The sequence below is a fragment of the Palaemon carinicauda genome, chromosome 31, assembly GCF_036898095.1.
Source record: "Palaemon carinicauda isolate YSFRI2023 chromosome 31, ASM3689809v2, whole genome shotgun sequence".
Taxonomy (NCBI): Eukaryota; Metazoa; Arthropoda; class Malacostraca; order Decapoda; family Palaemonidae; genus Palaemon; species Palaemon carinicauda.
Window position 1 is genome coordinate 9,875,542 of NC_090755.1, and position 19,575 is coordinate 9,895,116.

A 19,575-nucleotide genomic window follows, 5' to 3' on the forward strand; every position below is an offset into this window, starting at 1 on the left:
GCCATGAAGGAACAAGTAAAGTATACTGTACAACAGCTCAAAAACGTCATACTGGCATAGACCAGAAACATGGGTAGCAAATGGTAAATCAATAATGGCAAGAGGCAAAAACATATTAACATAAAATGGGTACAAAAACATGACAAACTGTACAATACCCTTGGATACCAAAAAATAAACAATCCAAAATAATATCTACCACCATGACATAATATAATAATGGGGCTAAACCCCGACATAACACAGCAATGAGGCTAAAACACCGACCGAGGTGAGAGGCATTGCGGTGAGAGTGGCAGGGGGGAGGGAGAAGGACGAGAGGAGGACGAAAGGAAGAAGGGATAACACTCCCAGCGGCAATAGTAGGAAATTTAAAGGCCTATAAGTTCTTTAAATAGTGGCGTTTGAAAACCATCGGGGATTTCCAACCCGTGTACTTCTTAAGGTCATCAAAATCCATGTTCTGAAAGTAATTGATGGAGGTGGCGACAGCCCGGATGTCATGTGCATGTGGAAAAGATTCCGGGTTAGCTTGCTTGATAAAACAAAGGATTTGCTGTCTGATGCCTTGGATGGAAATAGTACCCCCTTGTTCCCTGACAAACAAGGGGCCAGAAGAGCGTGATGCAGTCCTAGCTAAAAAGCCCGCAGCGTAGCGACTGGACACAAAGAAGCATCTTGGGGTAGAGGAATAATTTTCCAGGGGACCACCTATTTAGTGGGTCCTCATTCTTGGCTAAGAACGCTCTATCTGGAGAGAGTAGTACTTCTCCTGATTGGAGGAAATCTAGGTTTTCAGGATTACGGGAGAGTGCTGCTAATTCCGAGATTCTAGCACCTGAGGCCATGGCTGTGAGAAATAAGGTCTTCCTAAGAAGCGATATGTAAGAGCAGGATTCGTTATCGGTGTCTGACGCGAACTTGAGGACATCGTTCAGAAACCACGAGACGACCTGTGGACGAACAGAAGGTCTGAGCCTAGCACAGGCTTTTGGAATGGATGAAACCCACATAGATCTTTTTCAAAGCTGACTTGGATCGTGGTTATAGTACTAGGTGCTAGGCCCTTGTCAAAAAGGGACCAAAAGAACGAAATGGCCAGGTTTGGGGTCATTCGAGTTTTCTCTGAATTCTTTAGAAATTCCACTAGTTTCTTAACCGCCGAATCATATTGTCTAAGTGTGGGGTCTCTCTTGTCTGATTCAATAAATTGGACATTTTCCGGGTCAATATTTGCGTCCTTATGGGCTGCGAATTTCATGAAATCCACAAAGTTAGGGTTTGCGCTATCCTTGAGGAATCTGACACAGTCCATGTTTGGACCACTTGGATCAGCTTGGGGAATGGGATCCGGAATGGGCGAAGTTTTAACTCTAGGAGGAGAGGAAACCAGCTGCTTTTCAGCCAATGAGGTGCTACCAAAGCTACCTTTCCGTGGAAGGAGCGTAGCTTGGGTAAAACTTTCATCAGAAGATTCACCGGAGGGAATAGGTAAATCCTCTTCCAACGGTTCCAATCCAGGGCTAATGCATCCATAGCACAAGCCTGAGGGTCCAGGTTCGGGGCCACGTAACAGGGAAGTTTGTGGTTGAGCTGCGTCGCAAACAAGTCTACCTGGAGACCGGGAACCAGTCTGGCGATCCACCGGAATGAATTCATGTCTAGGGACCATTCTGATTCTAGTGGTGTTGTCCTGGATAGTGAGTCCGCTATCACGTTCTGGACTCCTGCTAGGTGAGTGGCTGATAGGAACCAGTTCTTTTCAGTTGCCAAGGTAAAGATTATGACCAGGACTTGATTTAGATTGGGAGATTTTGATCCGCCTCTGTTTATGCAGTGAACTACTGCCGTGCTGTCGGAGACTATCCTGATGTGAGTGGAGCGTGGAGGGGATAGTCGTTTTAAGGTTACTAATACTGCCATGGCCTCTGACACGATGTGGAACTGTTTCATCGCAGGGGACCAAGAGCCCTGAAACATCTGGTGTTTGTATTAGCCCCCCCCCCCCCCAACCACTGAGAGACGCGTCTCTGTGAATCGTCACCCGTGGAGGAGGGAATTGCAGAGAGACCGATTTGGAGAGGTTCTCTGGTTTTTACCATGGCCGGAGTCTTCGTACTAAGACTGAGGGGATCTTCAATATCTTGTCTCGTAATCGGGTTGTAGCTCTCTTTCTCCAAACTCGGTTGATGTCTTTGAGTTTGGCCTTCAATAAGAGGTCTGTCACTGAGGCAAATTGGAGTAAGCCTAGAACTCTTTCTAAGGCTCTTCTTGAAATCTGTTTGTTCCTGATGAAGTGTCTTGTCTTCGAAGCTATCTCTTTGACCTTTTTGGGAGGAAGAGACAGTTCGTGACTTGTGAGGTCCCAGCGGATGCCTAACCATTCGAATTTGCTTGCTGGTTGTAGGCAAGATTTCTGTAAGTTGACTTGGAATCCTATCTATCTTGTGCAGAAACTGAACCACTTTGGTTGTAGCCTTGTGGCAGTCTTGAATCGTCTGTGCCCAGATGAGCCAGTCGTCCAGATAAGCTATCACCATGATTCCCTGGCTCCTGAGCTGTTCTAGCACCGTCTCCCCTAGCTTAGTAAATATCCTGGGGGCGATGCTGAGGCCGAATGGCATCACTTTGAACGCATAGGATTTCTTGCCTAGGCGGAAGCCGAGGTAAGGAGAGAAGTTTCTTGCTACTGGGACGTGATAATAGGCGTCTGTAAGATCGATAGAGGTGGTGACGGCCCCACGGGGAAGTAAGGTCCGTACCCGAGAGATAGTCAGCATGCGGAACCTGTCGCAAAGAATGCAAGAATTCAGTTTGGACAGGTCCAGGACCACTCTCAACGCCGACGAATTCCTTTTAGGAACAGTGAACAGACGACCTTGAAATTTCAGTGTTCGTACCCTCTTTATGGCTTTCTTTTTCAATAGGTCCTTGGTGTACTCTTCGAGGATGGGAGTGGGATTCTGGAAGGAGGACACTATTGGAGGTGGAGAACCTAGTGCCCATTTCCAGCCCAGGCCTTTGGAGACTGAAGGTCCCAAGGACTGATCTGGTCCCGAAACTGGTACAATCTCCCCCCTACCGGATTCACTTCATTGCGTGGGGTTGAACTTAGCCCCTCGTCCTCCTCGGGAACCTCTGGATCTAGGTCCGCCTCGCTGACGGAACTGACCTCTACCCCTGTTGCTGCCTCTAGGGTATCCTCGAAAGGAACCTGAGGTTTTGTAAGCCTGATTGAAGGCAGGGGAGGTCATCCAAGATGCCGCAGAAGTTGGTTGGGTACCCTGAGGTGCCGGGATGAAGACAATCTGTTGAAGAGGGGCGGCTTTAGACGTATTGGGAGTTGAAGAGCGAGGGCCTGCAGAATGGTGAAGCTGGACACGACTAGACTTGTATGGGGCATAGGACCTTTGCTTTTTCTTAGAAAAGGGTTGTCGAGGCATGTTCTCAAATTTACGTTTATTTGAGAGGCCCCATCTAACTTGAAGGTTCTGGTTAACCCTCACTGCGTCTTGAAGAACTTTATCGACCTCTTCCTGAGGAAACAGAGTTTTACCCCAGCAGGAGGCGGCAATGAGCCTATTAGGCTCATGCCTAATAAAGGCTTCGGCGAGAACATGTTTCCTACAATTAGTTCTCGCAGTCCAGAAGTCGTGAAGGTCCGACTGGAACAACTGCAGGAGGTTCTTTGCCTGCACTCGAAAGAGAGGTTCGTCACTGTAGAGGGAAGCTATCAACTCTGAGGATACTACAGAGTTGAGTGACCTAGCCAGCCGGTTTCTCGCCTCGAACTCCACTTTCAATAAGTGGTCCGGAAGCTTGGGGTCTCTCCGAGAAGAGAGAGGATGCGCAGTCCAGGTCTAATTTACCCACCGTAAATGTAGCGGAAGCATCGTGCCAGAGCGATGAAGTAAACCGCATGTTTTAGGTATAAACTTGCTAGCATTATCATCAATAATATTTTCAAGACGTTGATAGGCATGCACTGGAGATGTAAATTCATCATACTCTTTATCGGTGTGTGAACAGTTTTCATAAGCTGCCCAGTCTGCCTCATCTATCTTCCATTTTGGTGGACACTGAGAAGGAAGATTATGGACATAATTCAACATTATTGACCAATGGTCACTGCCAGTTAGGTGTTCATTTACTGACCAAAGGTAGTCCAATCGAATGGATGAGGAACAGATTGACAAATCAATGGCTGATGTAGAGTTGTGGAATACATCATATCTAGTTGGAGAACCATCATTCATTAGTATTACATCATTGTTGTCGATTAATTCTTCAACAATATTACCCCATCTATCGCACACATTTCCACCCCATAAAGTATGCTTTGCATTAAAATCACCCATTAAAATAAAAGGGACAGGAAGCTGATTGATCAGGTCTTGGAGGTCAGAAAGTCTAAGCCTTCTTGGATTACCACAGCATGATCTAAGAGGAAAAGTTCTAAGGATGGTTCAATATATAGCGAGCATAAAGTAATTTTTTTCCCGATATGAGTTCTAACTGCACATGCCTGTAGTGGTGTATTGAGTAGGATTGTTTCAAATTTTACAGATTTGTGAATAATAAAACCTGTACCACCTTGAGCTCTTGCAGCTTGCAAAGGAGGGGATCTACAAAAATGATAATTGAGTCCAGGATTAAATGGTTTGTCACTGATCTTGGTTTCCTGTAGACAAATTACCTTCGTGTCTGAGTCCCTGGTTAAAGTTTTTATTTGCTCAATGCTAGTACTTAGACCTCTGCAATTCCACTGGATGATAGACATTATCTTTTGTTATTTTTCTTTGTCTCATTTGTCTTTTGGGACTTTTCAGATGAAGCCATGCAAGGCTTTGAGATGGAAGGCTTTACTAGGCCACCACTCTTGTTTTATTTCTTTCTAGTATCTTTATACAAGTCATCCTTAAGATCATGAGCAGTAGGGCACTTACCTGATCTAGATGAGGGTGAGGATGATGGGGATCTTTTCCTCTTTGGAAGATCTTGTTTTCCAATCTCCATCAAATCAGGTAGAGATTCTGCCTGAGATAATACATTTGAGGTGGTGGAAGCCACATTGGCTTCCTTGGAGGATTGTGCTAGAACTTCAACAGTTCGAGCACTTAACCCAGAAGGCTGGGCTACTACCTCTAGGGGAGATGCTCGTATCGGTGACATTACTTTTGGTGTGTTGGAAACCATATTTGACATCTTTGGAGGTTTGTGCTCTGGCTTTTATAGGCTGAGCACTTGACCCAGATGGCTGGGCTACTACCACTAAGGGAGATGCACCTGACGGGCCAGTAAGGGGTAGTGGATTATAATCTTTTGGTGGCATCTTAACCGCGCGAGCAAAATTAAGTTGCCGATTGAGTAAATGCTTTGCATAACCTACATTGATATGTTCAGCATTTGCTTTCAAGATTGCAGCTTCTTCTTTCTTGTATTCTCTACATCTTTTATCATTTGATTTATGATGATCTTTACAGTTTGCACAGGTTGTATTTCTGTTGCATTGGCCATGCTCTAACGAAGAACAGTTAATACAGATCTTCGTATTATTGCAGTACCGGGAAGGGTGACCGTACTTGAAACAATTAAAGCATTGTAAAGGCCTAGACTTATATTCTCGAACACATACTCTTTCATTCTCAATAATTATATGATCTGGTATAACAAGGGTTTCAAATGTTAAAACTACCATGCTTGTTTGAGGGATCTTACTTACTTTCCAAACATTAGCAGGACACATGTCCAGAATTTCTGGTTCTGAAAATTCATATAGATCTTTATCAAAAGCTACTCCTTTACCATAGCTGAAGCTCATATGTGGTTTAATATCCTTAATAGGATCAATTTCTGCAATCTTCATGCCACAAAGCATGTGAGCTCGAGTATCTGATTTTGCATTAATCAAAACAGATTGCTTACCCTATCTGCTAATATCCTTACTTTTAATTAAACCAACTTTTTTTGGTATAAATTTACTAATCTTATAATAGTTATAATTATCTATCTTCCCAGATGCAATTATCCATGTTGGGGGCTTGGGGGTTCTTACTTCTGGAAGTCTATGCTCTTTCTTTTTCCATCCATTCTTCTGGTTTATATACCTCTAGGTGTCTTGGTGCTTTATCACAGAGCCCCAGAAATCAAACAATTGTCAATTTTTATGCTCTAAATTTTTATTTGCTTCTAAAGCAATCTCAAAACTTGAAAATGATACCCAAGCTTCCCAAAAGCCTTTACTACCATTAAGCTCCATTAAAATTTCTTTGATTACCCCAAATCTACAGAAGGCTTCATGAATTATGTCATAGCTACAACCAATTGGTATATTTTTTAAGTGGAGAATTTTCAGATTTTTTGTTGGATCTGGTAATGAGCCAGAACCAGAGAGTAAAGTATTACTGTTATTACAAGAATCATTTTCCACCAGTGCCAATAAATTGTCTTTAACAACACTGGTCAGAGAAGTATTGTTGGAGGAATCCTTTTTATTGCCGAGGTTGTCAACAGAGCTTTCCTTATTTAAACAAGCAGAAGTCGTCAACGGTGTCTGGGGTTCGCCATTTGATACAGGGGTACGGGGAATATTAAGTTTACTCATCATTTTTTGGGGGGGAGGGAAAAGGTCATAATAACAATGAAAAAAAAGTTTAAGGGAGAGAAAATATTAAGACTGTCTGAAATTCCAAAGAAGACACAGTTAGCCTTTTCTGGAATTAATTTCTCCACCAATGACACCTGTGAAAGCTGCTTACCAAATGTCCACTCCCTACCTTACCACAAAGGGATGGTACCACTATGATTAGAGTGGCTCAAGTGTATGCCAAACCCGCTTGATGGGCCAGAGCATTTCAAGAATACAATTATCCCACTCTAATCATAGTGGCAGTGGCAGGCAAACCTGACAGAATGCCGAGAGTCCTATCTCTATGAAACCGCCAACCCCTGGAATCCGAAGGCCAAATTTTTCTACGAGATAATTCCGCGTGCCAGTATAGGAATACTGACACTCCTCGGTGCCCAAACATTTTCGGGCAGTTGGCAAGACCACCACAGCTCCCACAATTGATTTTGAAATAAAAACCGATCCTGGATACAATGTCCCCTCTTAAAAACCTGGACAGTGAAATGGGTAAGATAGTTTTGACAGCAAGGTTGGAGACAGCTGACAATTATGAAGGAGGAATAAGCAATAAGAACTAATAGAAAAAGAATGAGAGAAATTTAGAGTCAAACTGAGGAAAAGAAATTGCCCAGTTTGAGAGCCCTCTTGCCCATCACAAGCCTTCAGCACGGGAATGATATGCCGTGCTGAAGCCCGATGACTTCATCAAGGCATTCTCTCGTTAAGAGAGGAAAAAAAAATCCAAGAGATTAGATCCGAAGTAAAATATAGAAATCCAAGAGATTAAATCCGAAGTAAAATATAGATAGTAACGACAGGAACACCTACCGAATCCGCAGTAAGCGTGGAAACAAGTCCATAACAGACCACGCAGTTGTTTGGGTGCCAAACAATAATGGTCATCGACCTGGACAGCGCAGTGGGCATGGAACCTGCAGACGTCGTGACCGCACGCTTGCTGTCATCTGACAGCGGACCACCTGTAATAATAAAGATACATAAGTATCCCATAGTGTTAGTATCCCAAGGGGATCCGGGTGCTCTGGGAACTAAAAATAAACCGGTATAAAACCGGGATAAAATACTAAGAATAACATTCCGAACTGGTATAATAATCGGGGGGGAAAAAAACTTAGCATAAATAGTAATTAACTGATATTGTTAAAACAATTCCGTAATTTAGTTATGATCATTCAATGATATAATATTGTCATAGTGGGAGATATACTATCCCGTCGGTACCGGGGAAGTATAGAATAAGAATGTTATAATAACATGCTTCTTGTTGGCTCTGGGGAGACAACCGAGATAGACCCGGGGGGTCACAACAAGCCTACCGGGGTAGGGGAATCGAAAAGGGAGGGAGGGAGGAGTTAATGATTCCCCGCCAGCCACAAGAACCTTACCAAACAGAGACAATAAAAAACATATCATGAAAACAAATAAAAGCTCTTCCGTGATTACCCCACGAACAAATAGTCTACGTAATAGTAGAGACCAAACATGATACCGTACTTAACGAAGGGAATCACGCCGAAGAATACCCAACACACAACCGATATCTCCCCGGCCGTCCGATGGCCAATCAAGGCGGCAGGGGAAAACCCGGCTACGACAAGGCATGGAAAGTGAGCGTACTCGACTATAACCTCAACAGCTGTTCTCGGCTCAGACTAAGGGAGGGAGTCAGGAGGTAGCCGGGGGGGGAAACGAGAGGACTCGACTCTTAAAACAAAACAGCAGACTCCAAAGTCTCTAAGAGACGTGAGGTATCCGTGGAGGGGGATGAGGGTATGGGGTGGCATACTCCAATGGTAGGGGGAGGAGCCAGCGAGAACTGCCCAATGGTGGGGCTCGAAGCGATCACGTGGGACCGAGAGCGGACAGGAGTACCAACCTGTCCGAACAGAACCACGTGATACAAACAAAAACAGAATGATCATAAAACGGATAATATAAATAACGTAAAATGTAGAACTAGGTTATAAGGCATGCGAAATAAAGCTAAAATAATACAGTAAGAGAGGGACGCAGGAGTAATGGCAGGGAAAAGGAATAAATAAAGCCGAGCCCTCCAGCACGGGTAGTTACCGAGCTGGACAGGGGGGCCAATACAAAGACTCGATCGGGTATGATGCCGATCGGTAGGATAACAATGCTAGAATAAAAACTGCCAAGCGAGTCCCCCCCTCGAACTAAACAGAGCCTAACTCTTATCTAGGTGGTAATGAAGAGTAATATAACCCTAGAATAATAAAACACCATAACATGGTGACAAAGCCTTCAAGGTACTCGGCCTTGAAGGGTAGCAAGCAAGCCATACCCTAACGTAATGTACCAATGCCATGATACGCGATAACAACATAATATCAAGTACTGTATAGCAAAATGTTAATCGTTAAAAAACCAGCGCAACAGGTTTAAAACGAATAACAATTAGTATAGAAGACCAATTGCAATTCATCAAGAACGAGCCAAGGGGGTAGCAAAACCAACAGGGCCGCCGCGGAGCGGGGCCATCGACACTGAGAAAACACGTTGACTCTAAAACAATAAAAATAAGGGCAATGCTACCTCCAGAAGCTCAAAACTCATAGATCTAGTACAGTACTTAACTTGGATGAGGAATCTTGGTTATCCGACATCTTGCACTAGAAAGGGCGCTAAATCACCGAAAACAGAGCAAAAGGCACAACGAATGGCGTGAGTGATGCTATGAAAAGGAGTGACGTAGTTGGCGTGGGTGGAGATTGTGGTAGTAGCATTCAGTAGCGGGTGTTGAACGGCACCTCACTGTAACGGGGATATTGAAGAGGAGATATCTAAATGGCACGAGACCTCTGGTTGTGGTTTTACACGCCCCAGCTATTTATACCGACACCTATTTAGGTGACCGAGCTGGGTTCAACCCTGGCATTCCTATGCAACTTTTTTCTCTGGTAATACATAGCAGTTATATACCTTAGAAATGATGCTAAAGGAGCATTTCACGGAGCGGCACAGGTGGAGCCCAGAAATTAACATTAAGTGGATCTCATTGATCAGACAAAATTACAATCAACTATTAAGAAATTAGTAAAGACTGGTTAAGGGTAAAGTGGAAAATGTCAAAAGACAAAACTAATAAGAGAATGTTTATAGGTTTGGCACTTACAAATTTGAGCATGTTCCAGTCAAAGACATAATCATAAGTAAAGCCCTGACGATGGAAGAGCTGACGGAAGAGCTGCCTTAAGTAACTGTAGTCTGGTTTTTCTTCAAACCGCAGAGACCGGCAGAAATTCAGGTACGTCGCAAATTCATCTGTGGATCAGAAAAATGTTGAGAGACTACCAACGCTACACTACTTTTAAAAAATTCATACGATTATATAAAATCTAATCATTTGAACTATCAACATTAGTAAATAGATTTGAAGATAACACACATGAAATTTTCACTTGACATTTACATTCCAAAATAAGTTGGAAAACATTCCTTCATATAACTGGCAGGAACAGTCTCACAGTCTTTTAATATTCACAGCTAAAAAATATGTAATTAATATTCATTTATACAAAGGCTACAGATCAAGCTTTTAATGTTTTGTATCATAACCACTAATTGCCACATTCATCAAACCAGATATCAAAACCAATTTTGGTGTTTCCTGGTGGTGGTATGCTCATAACTAATCCCACCTTTTTTCACTTTTCAGTAGGCAAAATAATGATTAAATAGGTCATAGGAAGGAAATGCAATACAATAGTCAGACATAACCCTACTATCGAGCTCTATTAAACTATGGTCATTACAGTACAGTACTCAAACAGTTTCCTGCTATGACAAATAACAACAATCTCTTGTCATTCGGACAACTACTTATCGATAAAAATTTTTAACAGTTACATATACCTTCCCAACTGGGAGAAGAAAGTATAACAACTGAGTCTTGCTTTATTGGCTGAAATGCGTAAAGATTAGATGTGGATTTTTGAGGCCTTAAGAACTTTAAACAAGAAATGTGAAATTATTAATATGAAACTGGGGTTATTGAATTGCACTTGACCAATTTCCAAGAGAATCTTACTCTAAACACCCTGGTTTAACACTACATATATATACATAAGCAATTTATTTTCCCAGAGAAGTTGTTTGTGCAAAAATTTCAATGCTATTTTATACTGGCTGCAGCAAAAAGGTTTGTGAAATGCATTAGGACTTTCTACACAACAAAGATCAATATCTTTCATACAAGTTGTTCCTGACCCAATTCATGTGTAATTTCAATGAGATACATCACTAGAATAAAATCTTGAAATCTTAGAAAAAGTATATCAATCCATGTTGGCCAGTTAGAAATAAAAGAAAAAAAAAATAAATTCATATTATAATTAAATGGGAAGTCTTATTTCCCGGGGAAAATCTTGATAGGATTAAGTGTATTAATGATAGTTTTCCTTTCAATGCACTAATATCAAAGCATGAACATGATACCAATTCACAAAAGATGGTAACACCTACACATTCAAATGGTATTTGAGGCAGGTTTGCCAAATGTATTTGGGTCTCAATACTCAAGACAGAGACGACTGGCAAAATCTAACCGAGGCCCTTTGCGTCAATAGGCGTAGGAGATGATGATGATTTGGGTCTCAGAGGCCACTTCAGAGACCTACTGTTTTGCTCAATTGAAACAATTACGGTAGAATTTTCATATATGATGCCAATTCTCCTACCATCGATGAGTATATTATTAGCTCACCGGGACTATTCTAGACTTGCATGACTTGGCAAAATTTGGACACCTCAGATGGAAGATTTGAGACAAAAGGGACCTCTCCACATTTTTAGGATGAGATGTGTTGTGCATAAGCCTACTCTTAAGTCAGTGACCCATTGGCAATATTCATACTCCAGTCCATGTATTCAATAGCAAGGGTTTCCAGGTAGATTAGTGCAATTTTCCATTGCCTTATACAGATCACAATATCAAGCCAGTGTAGTTGTCACTTAGGGTTAATGCAGCCTACTCATATCAGAATTTGTGTATGTGAACCCCAATATGTCAAGGTAAGGCTAAGATTTAGGCATAGACCTAATTTATTCCAAAAATGGCCAGGGGAAACCCTAAAGACATATCAAGCAGTCCACCTGCATGGGAGTGCCAAAGCCACATAAATACTTTATCCTATTTCAGCTCGATGCCTATCCCCATTGCAGGCTTCCACCTTAGGGAAGCACCTGACCCCTTTATCTCAGGATAATAACCCACAACACACTCAGTTGAGATAACTGCATGATCCAGAACGGGACAACAACTATTTCCTCGAAAAAATTAATGGCAAAAGTTTTCTATCCCAAAAAGTTAGGTTTACATTTTCACCCAAACAAAAAATCTATGTAAATGCTTTTGAGAAGCACAACTCTACTAGAAGTATCATAAACTCAGTGTTTACAGAAATTAGGAGTTCCACAAAGAAATAACAGTAATAGCAAGAGAGCCAGGCAAGATTAGCCTTGAAATTTATGCAGGCTTTTTTTCCCCACCTAAAATAGGCGATGCTAAACGTAGTTTCACAGGATTAATGGGTTGTAATGAACAACCAAGCTTAAGCACAAGCTCTATCAAGTGCTTGACCGGAGAATTTCTATTTTTATGAAGTTTATAAGACCTTATTCTACCATATCCTACTCTTCACCATTAACTGAAAAAGGAAGATCAATAAAACTCCAACCTTGTACTTACTAGGAAAACCTTTACACAGTTCCTCAATGGGCGTCTGCATTTTCTTTTCACTTATTCTTTCATACTTTTGTCGTTTCGTGGCTGCTTTGAGGCCTTGCCAAGGGAGGGACCCTCTGTTGAAATACATCAAAACATATCCTAAACTCTCTAAGTCGTCTCTTCTGCTCTGTTCTGTGGAAAGAAACAAAAATAAATATAAAAGAATGTAACATTAATTCATAATTCAATACTTTGAAGAAAGATTAATGTGCATTTTAAGTCTTCCTAACTTCATTCATGAATATGTTGCGTCCTAAAACATCTCTTAACCAGATCATATATGATGATTTACAGTACTAAGCTTACTTAAAATCCTTTAAATGACTTCTTAGCCTAAGAAAAATTACTAGTACCAAGACTACTGTATTTTCGAATATTAGTAATCAGTTAACTTTTATCACACCTAACCACAATATCTGTATGAAAGCTTAAGTAATTAAAAAAATGACAATCTGTGTACATAAACTGTTTTAAGACTATCAGCTGAATTTTAAAAATTATAAACTAACATATCAAGTATGAAAAAATTCCTTATATTACAATGCGCTGAAATATATATTTTGGGAATACCTTTTAAATCCAACAAGTTTCATCATACATAATCATAATCACATATTTACACTTCAATTTATTAAATATCAGATTTACTAAAGTAAATAAATCATGATCCATAAAATTCTCTTAACACATGTTTACTCCTGACTACTTATGCCATGTTCACTCAAACATTTTTCACCTTTAAAAAAAAAAAAAAAAAAAAAGGAAGTTAAGGAAAGTCTGCATTTGTTCAAATGTTAGGAGAAAAGAGAGCTTCCAAAGGCCTTGAAGATGAACATGATAAAAAACAGAGGTCCATCAACACATTTGTACCTTGCAATGATATAAAGGATTGGATTGAATTACAAAATTTATGCCATAGGCCAGGCACTATAACCATGGAGATCATTTAAAATAAAAACTGTGTTGAAGTGCAGAAAAATATCTACCAAACCCTTAAACGTGTTGAGTAGATGCATTTTTAGGTAATAAGTACAATCAAATACTAGTGCTGTTTCTTTTCCGCAGACATAATATGCAAGTGCTCCAAACTAAATACACAACATCCTAGTTCGTGTTCTAAATTCTTTTGATAAAACTGCATTAAGAGTTCTAGCTGAATTTAAAAGAGATATGAATAACATGCAAAATTCTGGTCTTTCATCATCACTCGTGTACCACATCTTATAATGCACTGGAGTAGGACCTTAAAATAAAGTCAAGCCAAAACAAATGCACTTCTTATATATATACACAAGGACAGTGATGATGCTAGGCCTATAAAATCATTCCATAACTCTAGGATTATGCAAGAAAGCCTCAGTTAAGAACAACATAAAGACATTACCATTTTACAAAAACATTGCTGAATATTGAAGAACAAAAGATGGTAAAAATACAAAATTAATTAACAAAAGGTTTGCAGAAAACTGAAAGATAGGATAGGAGATGACATGAATAAATATACTCCATAAGGTAAGATAACCAGACTTATCCTATCAATTTCAAATAGCAACCCAGATAGACATCCTAACTTGAAATATAAAATAAAATTAAAACATTTTAGCATGAAATTGGTAAAAATTTAAATGGTTGGGAAGTCACAATCCTAGGAGGTGGTATGTTACCAGCAGACACAATAAGAGCATAAAAGAGTCTGTTGATTGACAGAACCTGACATAAACAGTGGTATTCTTTTGGATTAGGCTTAAACAACATTCTATAGGATTAATCATCGTACAGCTTGCAGTATTAGGTCACCTTAATAACCACTCCCCTCTTCATGAAAAAAAACAAAATCCCAGTCAAGAAAGGTATAAGAATTAAAAAAGGTTGTTATATTTTTTCAAACCTTCTACATAAGTGTAAATATTTTACTAGCAACATTTCATAGTTGTTTTTCCTATTTGACCCTTAGCCTTATACTCTGAAAAACATTCTCTAAGCCCTGCCTTTAATATTCCCTACAATATTACAGCCACATCTTTAAAACTTAATATTTATACTGTAATTGGTAGTACAGTATACCATTTACATCAAAATTCAAGTTTCTTATACTTACCAATACCAAGGTGAGTGTTAACAGAGGCATATCGAGCAGTTCCAGTCAAATTCTTGTTTTCACGGTATGGTATGTGTTGATGTGTCCTAGAATCTCTGTATTTTTTCGCAAGGCCGAAATCTATTATGTAGACCAGATTGCCCTTCTTGCCTAAGCCCATGAGGAAATTATCAGGCTTGATGTCACGATGTATAAAATTCTTACTATGTATGTACTCTATCCTGGTTATCTAGAAAAGAGATTTAACTATTAGTAAAACACTAAGAAATAATATTGAAATTTCAATTACATTGTACAGTATTTGGGTGGCCAACCTATAGCTGTACATTCTTTCACACTTCAAAATATAAGTGCCATACAATACTTATCTTGTACCCCTTTGTGATTTTCTAAAATGATAATCAGACATATTTTATACAATGCAATCAAACTATAACGGCTGACGATTCAAGACATTTTCTACATTTACAACAACTGTGAATTTGCGCAAGATTTAATTACTTTAGAATATTTAAAAATATTAAAATGAAGGTACACTAAAATATGTTTGCAAAAATTATCGGTTTAAACTCACAAGATATAAAAGACCTGCCATCAAATTTTAGCTATTACTTTTTTAGTACCTTTACTATCACTGAGGAACAATCGCCAACTTATAATGATAAGCATGATTTCCAACTCATGCCCTGGGTTGGCTACCCTCACACAACTATGTAATTAATTTAGTTCATCAATCATAATACTGAAGGAATTTATAATATCAAGATGGAAAAAAATTCAACAACAGTACACTGTGATAGCTGGATACAACTTGGCCCCCAGTAGACGCCATGATAAACATTTTGTCAACCAGTATAAAAGAACATAGTTTGAAACATGCTAACCTCACCCACAAAAGTATTCTGACCAAAAATAAAAAGTGCAAACATCTGATAAGGGAGTATTGCAAACCAAAACCCACAGTTGCATATCCTTAGAATTCATAGAGCACTGTTAAATGTTATAAAAAAAAAAGGTCCACTAAGCGTCATAAATTTGCTATGAAAAATATAGATGAAAATTCCATATTTCCATTCACAGTATTTCTCTATTTCTGAACAGCATCCACCTTAAATGCATATTACTGTACTGTACTGTAACGTACACATCAAGATAAGAGGGGGAAAAAAAAAAAGTTTCTCCCCAAAATGCTTCAGTTAGGCACATTCTGTATAACTAAACTGGCCTTTGATAAATAACCAAAGTACATTCACAGTTAAATTTTGGTTCATTAACCTTAGTCATGTGGAAAGAATAAAATTGGGATTAAATCATATATACATAATGGACAAGGGAAGTAAAGCCACCAGTGTTGTAAATGTATCCATACTCAATTACAATATACATTAGTACAGTACTGCACTATTAAGGAATTGATTAAAAGCATAGTACATAACTTTGTTATACCATTTCCTGTAGTATTTTCTATGTATATAGACCATAATTTACAAGATTAGCAAAAAAGGTTGTGTAAATATCAAAATGAAATCTAATGTACATATTAAATAGATTTTTTAACTTAATAACCAAAGTTATTTTAATCTTATAAATGTACTAAAAATTTTTACCTAATCTAATCTCCCCAAAATATCAGGAAATGCATAAGGTGGCAGTTCCAATTATATACAATACAGTACATATATTAATGGTAAAACAATTGTGCATTAAAAAATCACCTATTTGTATAAAAAAAATTTCAGATTCCACCCATCAACTTATAACAAAGCCCTGTTAAGCTTCCCAACCTATTGCTAATACTCCACTCCCAACTTTGGAATCCTAGTCAAACTAATATATCAAGACTTAAATATAAAGTTTGGAGTAAAGAAACAACAATAAAGGAGCAAAATAAACTACTTACTAGTTGGTCTGCCAAGAGTAAGACAGTTTTTAAACTAAATTTTCTAGAACAGAAGTTAAAAAGGTCCTCCAAAGACGGACCTAACAACTCCATAACCATTACATTGTAGTCGCCCTCCGAGCCGCACCATTTAATTCCTGGAATACCTACACCTCCTGCCATCATCTGGAAAGAGAAGACCTTCATGTATTACCTAAGTATGATAAAGCGAACAGTATACACTGCATACAATTTCCATTAAAATAGATATTGTCAGCTTTCAATAAAGGAGGAACATCTATACAGGTCAAAATTTACATTGATTAATAACACAGCAAAGATCAAAATGAGTATGTTGAAGCTCTTAAACACTTAATAAAAAAAAGTATACAGTATAAAGAATCACTTATTTTTGATTACCTAATCAAAAAAATTGAATAGTTCTTAGAATACATACTGTACAGTATATCCACAATTATTTACCAATACAGTATTGCATAGTGGGTTGATGATTTCATGGATGGATAAAGATTTTATTAAAAACTTGAATAAAATCAGCATACTTTACTGTACACTATCACTTCAGGGAATACTCTAGAATATCTTACTTTTCTCTACTTAGTGCAGGGTTTCCAACAAAATCTACTCTACAATGCAAACCAACATGTTAAACCGAACTTTAGAACTCAAAGTGCATACAGTGCTCCAGCTGCACTGTAACAAGTGGTGACAAACATTGAGTAGCCAGTCAACTCTATATCTGAGCAAATATTGATAGAAGGCTTCATGTACCTAATAATTGGTAATAATGCCCCATACAATACTCCAAGACTTTTTTTCCAATAAAAACTGTGTTGAACACTAGGGCACGTTCCATGAGCTATTCTAAAATCAAAATTCCACCTTCACCATTTATGTATGTACTGTAGTTTCGATGACATGAATATCCCAAAACACTACAAAGGAGAAAGATTCAACATTTCTGAAGAAAACTTAGTTTACTGAAAGCAAGCATTAATTATACCACACAGCATGGCATTTACACTACTCTTCCTCATAGACATTCAGAATAAAATGGTACTTTCCTAGTCTACCAATTTGCTGACAGCAACTTTTAGTTATCCACAAAAGAAATTGGTTGTCCTATAATTTGCATATAAAATTTTTTACATCAATATAAAAAATTTGGCAGATTGAAAGTAAATGATTTCCTAGAGCAACCTTTATATTATAAGAGAAATGAAAAAATGTGTTAAAACATTCCTAAAACCCTGTATATTATGCAGTACAAAGTAAAAAGTGTGTTTATTTGTGTAATTTTTCAAGGCAGGCTTGCCTATATAGATTTTATTGCAAATTTTCATTGACTTGGGTTTGCCGAGCAAAAAAAAAAAACACAGGATTCCATTTCTTTGGTAAAGGGGGCCATATTGGATCTTAATATGGCAGCCATTAAATCGAATAAGACTTCCATATCTTAAATATCAACGCAGTTACAAACTTTGATTTACATGCCCAACATATGTTTTCAGACTTATTATGATGGCAATGATGTTTTCACTTATCTATGCTTATTCTATTGAAATTCAGGGGTAACAATCACTGAAAATATAGACTTGGATTTTCCTTCTTTTCTCAATATGAACAGTACATTTTTGTTATATTCAGTGTTTCCTATCACAAGTAATAAAACTTGCTATTTTTCTGTACATGTTTATCAAGGCTGACATCATAGATGCATATGTAATGCCAGGGACAAGTTCTCTGATGGTGAACTGTTGTTAGCCCACATCAAGAAATGGTCATATGGTCAAGAAGACTACCAGACTTGGATGAAACAAAGTATAAGGAATGGCAGAGATGATATCGACACTATCTGGAGATGGTCTAAAGAATGTGCATTACCATTTGACTAGTAGAAAACTTATGATCAACATGAAACTTTAAAACAGTTGAAGATTGTAATAAAGTATCAACTATTATAATCATTTTTGAGCTAAGAAGGATTTTCATCCTCCTAAGTGATCATAGTAATAAACAGAATAAAGATACTTATAACTATATCAAAATTAAAAGTATTTACATACAATCCAGACAGATGCATTTCTGATAGTAGAGATTTACATCAAGTGATCACTGGTAACAGAGGTAAAACTAAGAGGAGGAAGAAAAAGCTGATTCGACAAAATCAAAATTGTCCAATTTCTTTGACTGACTTACTACCCAAAACACACAAAAAGACAAATCTCTATGAGCATTTCTGAAAAGTGCATTTTTCACTAGAAAGAAAAGGAAGTATGGAAGATGAAAAAATCCAAAGTTAAACTTTCAAAATGTGGATGTTTAAATTACTCACATAATTGCAGATAATGTGATAATGTTAAAGGAAGAAGGGAGTTTACTCCCAAGATTTTTAATAATTCAAAATAAAAGACCACAGGTTTAATCTGAAAAAAACAAATGGTCACTATAGGATTTCAATTGCACCTCCCTCTCTTTTTCCGTTTCTAATCACACTGTTAATACCAACAGACAAATAAAAAATTATGACAGATAAAAAGTGGAAGATTCTAAGCAAGGTGAGATCAACACGACAGTGATGATGAAGAAGGTTGCAACAATTGATGCAATGACTGAGGTACAAGCAATCAAAAGAACTAGGCATGAAGGTATTCGATGAAATGACCAAAGCATTCATGCCCAAGATAGGAGAAAATCAATTCAGAAGATTCACATTTATAGATACAATGTTCAAGATACACTAAAACCCAAAACAAAGTCACAGAGTATCACAATCGCCCATTAAATTAAGATATTCATAAGCATTGAGCAATAAAACATGTATCAATGAAAGATATTTGTTTTGAAAGAACAACAATCATCTCTGACACGAGTTTGAGGAAACAAATATTAAAAAAAAAATGGGTAGTAGCAATAGGGTGGTGGTTGTTATCGTTAAGGGAACTGAGGCTAGTGTCAACGAATGCTTTCAGTTGTCTGAAACTGTAAAAGAACATAACCATGAGGAGGAAGCAGACACTTATACTTGATTGATTGCCTCTCTGATATGAGAAGGAAAGAGGTACCCTACACTCCCCTGATACTGATGTACTAATTTCAATAAGTGACAGAACAGGGCCATTGACAGTACTGTAGTTAGGTTTCTTAATAGTTGCAATAACCTCAATATATCAATATTGATA

General features: G+C 38.4%; 1 protein-coding gene across 4 annotated transcripts in view; it reads right to left on the minus strand.

Moving 5' to 3' along the window:
• Positions 1-19,575, minus strand: part of dco (discs overgrown) — a 105,011-nt gene that overhangs the window by 33,449 nt on the left and 51,987 nt on the right. For all 4 annotated transcript variants that reach the window (XM_068354795.1, XM_068354796.1, XM_068354797.1 and 1 more), the window contains 4 exons: positions 16,394-16,558; positions 14,494-14,722; positions 12,357-12,527; positions 9,783-9,931 (listed from right to left, as the gene is read on the minus strand). In XM_068354795.1, the coding sequence (XP_068210896.1) occupies positions 9,783-9,931; positions 12,357-12,527; positions 14,494-14,722; positions 16,394-16,558 (714 nt within the window). The remainder of the gene's footprint in view (positions 1-9,782; positions 9,932-12,356; positions 12,528-14,493; positions 14,723-16,393; positions 16,559-19,575) is intronic.